The sequence below is a fragment of the Arachis ipaensis genome, chromosome B6 (genome assembly GCF_059453495.1).
Source record: "Arachis ipaensis isolate K30076 ecotype BB chromosome B6, ASM5945349v1, whole genome shotgun sequence".
Taxonomy (NCBI): domain Eukaryota; kingdom Viridiplantae; phylum Streptophyta; class Magnoliopsida; order Fabales; family Fabaceae; genus Arachis; species Arachis ipaensis.
The window spans coordinates 100,469,959-100,474,959 of NC_142441.1; the positions used below are offsets into that span (position 1 = coordinate 100,469,959).

The following is a 5,001-nucleotide window of genomic DNA, read 5'->3' on the forward strand; positions in this document are numbered from 1 at the left end:
CAATATCCAAATATGAACACGAGGTAATTAAATGGAAAAGAGTAATTGAGTTATTAGAAAAGCAAACTATAGAGATGACGACTTCAACAGAAGGTAAGAGCAGCTCTCTCTATATCCAATTCGAAGCAAAAGTTAAGAAATCAAAGAACCCTAGAGTGAAGCAGTATTTCTCTCTCTAGAATTCAAAAAAAATAAAACTAAACTAAAGTGAAAGTAAAGTGAAGTGTCCTCAGTCTCAGCTACACCCCTGCCTCTAGTCTGCATTTTTGGGCTTGAAACTGGGTCCAAAACAGCCCAGAAATTGCCCCTAGCGAGTTCTGATATGTGCAGCACGTGACGCTCTGTCACGCATTCGCGTTGGTCACGCGTACGCGTTGCTGGACTTTTGCGCTTGTCATGCGTACGCGTCGCTCACGTGTACGCGTCGCTGTGAAATGCACCCATTCACGCGCACGCGTCATCCATGCGTGCGCGTCACTCCTCGCTTCTAATCTCTTTAGTTTCTTGTGTTCCTTCCACTTTGACATGCCTCCTCTTCATCTTTAAGCCATGCATGCCCTGTAAACCTGAAAACACTTCACAAACACATCATGGCATAGAATGGTAATGAAGGAGAATTAGAAAATTAATAATTTAAAGGCTTAGGAAGCAAGTTTTCAATCATGGAACAAAATTAGGAAGGATTTGTAAAACCATGCAGTTTGTATGAATAAGTGTGCGAATAATTGATAAAATCTACTCAATTTAGTACAAGATAAACCATAAAATAGTGGTTTATCAAGAAGATTACAATAGTGACAGTGAGGAAGAGTTTGAAAGCAATTACGAAGTTGTTGCTCCAGACAGAGAAGAAGATCAAGGTGACAGGGCGATGGCTCCGAATGTGGCAGACGTCGCAAATGCACTCGCAAATGAACCTCCGTTTGAGGAGCCATCTTTTATGCGGGTTCTAGACTTGGAAGCCATGCATGCGCCGGAGTTTTCGAAATATATGAGTGCTGGTACGTAAATGCATATATTTATACGAAGGATTAAACTTTTGGTAATAATCTATATTGATCGATGTATCAAATAGATAAGTGACGTATGAAACTATGCTCAATTAACAATTGTTTGTCTTTATGTAGTTAAAATTAGGATAATAATATTTTTAGTGAGTTATTGATTTAGTTAAATATTAATTAATATGCATTAATCCATGTTTATTTATGTGTTTATGTTTTTATTATGTTAAAAGTGAGATGATAACATGATGGAAAGTTTGTTTATATTAATGTGGATGTAGTGAGCATTGATTTACTTTTAATTTTAGTTATTAAATATTTTTGTATTAAATATTTTTCATATGGCTATCGTCATGGTAGAAATTCCTATGGTCGCAGATGGTGAATTTACAGTCGGAATGGAATTCGGTTCCAGGGAAGCTGTTATTATGGCGATGAAAGATTATACCATCCGAAGAGGCGTAGACTACCGGGTGTTTGAGTCGGAGCCTTTGACCTTTTATGCCAAGTGTACACAGTATGGATTAGGGTGTGATTGGCTTATCAGGGTTAGCATGATCAGCAGAAAGTACTGTTGGGTTATGAGGAGGTACAACGGTAGTCACACTTGTACTAGAGCCACTATTTCTCAGGATCATTCGAAGTTGGATTCGAACACAATTGCAGAAGCAATAAAGTCATTGGTTGAGACTGACCCCTCGATAAAGGTGAAATCAGTTATTGCGGAAGTGCAGTCGAAGTTTAATTACACCATCAGCCATCGGAAAGCATGGTTGGCTAAGCAAAAATCAGTGGAAAAAATATTTGGAGGTTGGGAAGCATCATACGAAGCTTTGCTCATATGGTTTGAGGCCATGTGTCAAAAGAAGCCATCATCAGTCGTCCATTTTGAGACTATGCCTGCATATCAAGGCAATGACTTGGTAACTAATATCCGGGTATTGCATAGAGTCTTCTGGAGTTATTACTCCTGCATTAGAGTGTTCAGACATTGCAAGCCAGTTGTCCAGGTGGATGGGACTCACTTGTACAAAAAGTATAAGGGTTGTCTATTGGTTGTAGTTTCACAGGATGGTAACAATAATATCGTCCCAATTGCGTTTGCTATTGTGGAGGGAGAGACTTCTGATGCATGGCACGTTTTTCTTAGTAACTTGCGACAATATGTTGTGACTCGGGATGGTGTGGGACTGATTTTTAACCGACACGAATCCATCACTGCAGCTGTGGCCCAGAGTAACGGAGCTTGGTCGCCTCCGAGAGCTTTCCACATGTTTTGCATTAGGCATATAGAGTCGAATTTTTTGAGAAAGTTCAAGGCAACGTACCTGCAAAAACTTGTAGTCAATATAGGCACCGTACTATGTATGAATAAATACAATTAACAAAAATAATCTTACTAAATCTAATTTACTTGACAATTAACTAATTCCTATACCACTAACTACAGTTTCTAACTAACTATTAATAATAACAACTAATAGACAAATCCAGTTCTTATTTAACTAATAATGTTAAACTTTATTATTAAAACCTCAACTACAATAACATATATATTCATGTCAATTAAAAAGCTAACAACAAACATATAATTAATACTGAAAAACAAATATATTATATTTTACAACACCTAATTATTAATCAAAATTCCCAATATTATTACAAAAAATTATACACCAACTTAGTTTATTTATTGTTACAAAAAATTATCATAATTCTTAAAATTATAACTTCTAAAATTAATCATAAAAGTTAATTAATTAATTAGAATTTCTAAAACTATTACAAAAATTTTCTAAAATATTCTCTAACTAACTACATATAAATATAATAACAAAAAATTATCATAATTCCTAAAATTATAATTTCTAAAATTAATCATGAAAGTTAATTAATTAATTAGAATTTCTAAAACTATTACCAAAAATTTCTAAAATATTCTCTAACTAACAACATCGAAACATAATAACAAAAAATTATCATAATTCCTAAAATTATAATTTCTAAAATTAATCATAAAAGTTAATTAATTAATTAGAATTTCTAAAACTATTACAAAAAATTTCTAAAATATTCTCTAACTAATAACAACATCTAAACATAATAACAAAAAATTATCATAATTCCTAAAATTATAACTTCTAAAATTAATCATAAAAGTTAATTAATTAATTAGAATTTCTAAAACTATTACCAAAAATTTCTAAAATATTCTCTAACTAACGACATCTAAACATATAACTCTAACTATTATTTAAATATATATTTCTAAATTTCTAACAATAATAATATTTCTGTCATATTATTGAGTTAAGAAATTAACTAAATTAATTAATGATAACAAACATTATTTTGGGTAAAATAAATAATTAGTACTGATTATCAATAATTGTATGTTACTAATTATTTTACTAAATGTTGCAGGACAAAATTAAATCTAATAGCCCAAATTGGAATGTAAATAATACAACTAGGTTGGTGGGCTGGTAAATCAAGTGAAGCCCAAAAGAAAACAAAGCTGAGGAACCAACGGGCTGAACTTGAGTGGAACTCGATCCAAGCCCGATCTGATTTCACCAAATCCCTCCATCTTGCTCCCAAAACAACGTTCCTTTTTTCTGTCTCAGTCAAATCATAGAACTTAGAAAAAGTAAGAAAAAGAGCTTAGTTCCTAAGCTAGTCATGAAAGAAGAAAGAAAGAGAAAGGCCAAGCTTGAAAGGCAGAAGTCGAATCATCCATTTCAAACCAAATCAAGCTTAGGTAAAGGTTAAAGGTAACCCATTTTCTTTTACATGCATCAGATCTTCTTCTCTTCATCTTCAACATTTTTCCTATCCATTCTGAGTTATATGGAAAAGAGGATTTCTGTTCTTCTCTGCTGTGCATCAACGGTTGAAAATATATCTTGGGGACCAAGTTGTGTTTCAATGATCAAGATCTGGATTTACCATTGAAAAAATCTTTTTCTGCTGATAATGTGGCTTTCGGTCAAGAAAGGAAAGTCAGAAGCAAAGTTTCCATTGTAAGGATTAATGAAAAAAGTGAGACAGTGGGTTGGTGAAGCTCAAGGCTTAAGAAGTTGACCTAGGAAGAGCAACCAAACAACATGCAAGGAGATAAAAGAAGTCTTGCTGTTCATTCAGGAGCCAAGGAGAGATAACCCAGTGTATTGAGGTTTTTGTTCTGAGAAGAAACTCTCTGAAGAAGTTCATCTACTTGGAAAGTGCTTTCTTTCAAAGAAACATTCTGCCAAAAATGAAGAACTGAATCAGAGACATGCAAATCTGGTTTATCACATAGCAAAGAGGCTGTTGAAGAAGTCAATCTCCTTCATGTTTTACAGATTGTAATTTACTTTTCAATATTTATCTTTCTGTAATTTCTTGAGTGAAAAAGCATATTGAGAGAGCTCAAGTAAAAGCCATGAGTGGAAAGAGGCTGAGTGATACACTTGAGAGAAAAGCCTAGAGTTATTCTCAGATTTCTTTAGGTATATTCATGTCTTGTATCTTGTACCTGTGAGGTATCCCTTTCTTAATTAGTTGGGTTAGCACTAAGAGTGAATAGTTAGGTATTAGCATAGCCAATGTCAAGTTAGGTTAGAACTTGAGTGTGAAAGGATTGTGTCAATCCTGTGGAATTTGTGTATGTAATACTGTTAACTATAGTGGAAATTCCTCCTTTATTATAGAGGAGACTGGACGTAGGTTGCATAGCATAAGGCAACCGAACCAGGATATATGCTGGTGTTAGCTTTTCTCTTCTCTGCATTGTTCTGTTTTCTGATATTCATGAGACAAAAATAAATTGTCTTATAAATTTCCGCTACTGAGTTCAAACAGAATCAGAATTCAAATATTGTTTGAAAGGGTCAGTTCAGAAACTTAAAAGAAAGGCATAGATTCAACTCCCTTCTCTAAGCCTACCACAACCTTCAATTGGTATCGGAAACTAAGGTCTCAAGAATCAAGCTTAACCGCTTGGAACAAAGATCTA

The 5,001-nt window shown here is 33.9% G+C and overlaps 1 protein-coding gene across 1 annotated transcript; it reads left to right on the forward strand.

Annotated features, from left to right (window-relative positions):
• Positions 1-871: 871 nt before the first annotated feature.
• Positions 872-2,389, forward strand: LOC107647028 (uncharacterized). Its single transcript, XM_088490807.1, has 2 exons — positions 872-1,001; positions 1,365-2,389. Exons 1-2 carry the CDS (start codon positions 872-874, stop codon positions 2,387-2,389), a joined length of 1,155 nt encoding a protein of 384 aa, XP_088346933.1.
• The last annotated feature ends 2,612 nt before the right edge of the window (positions 2,390-5,001 follow it).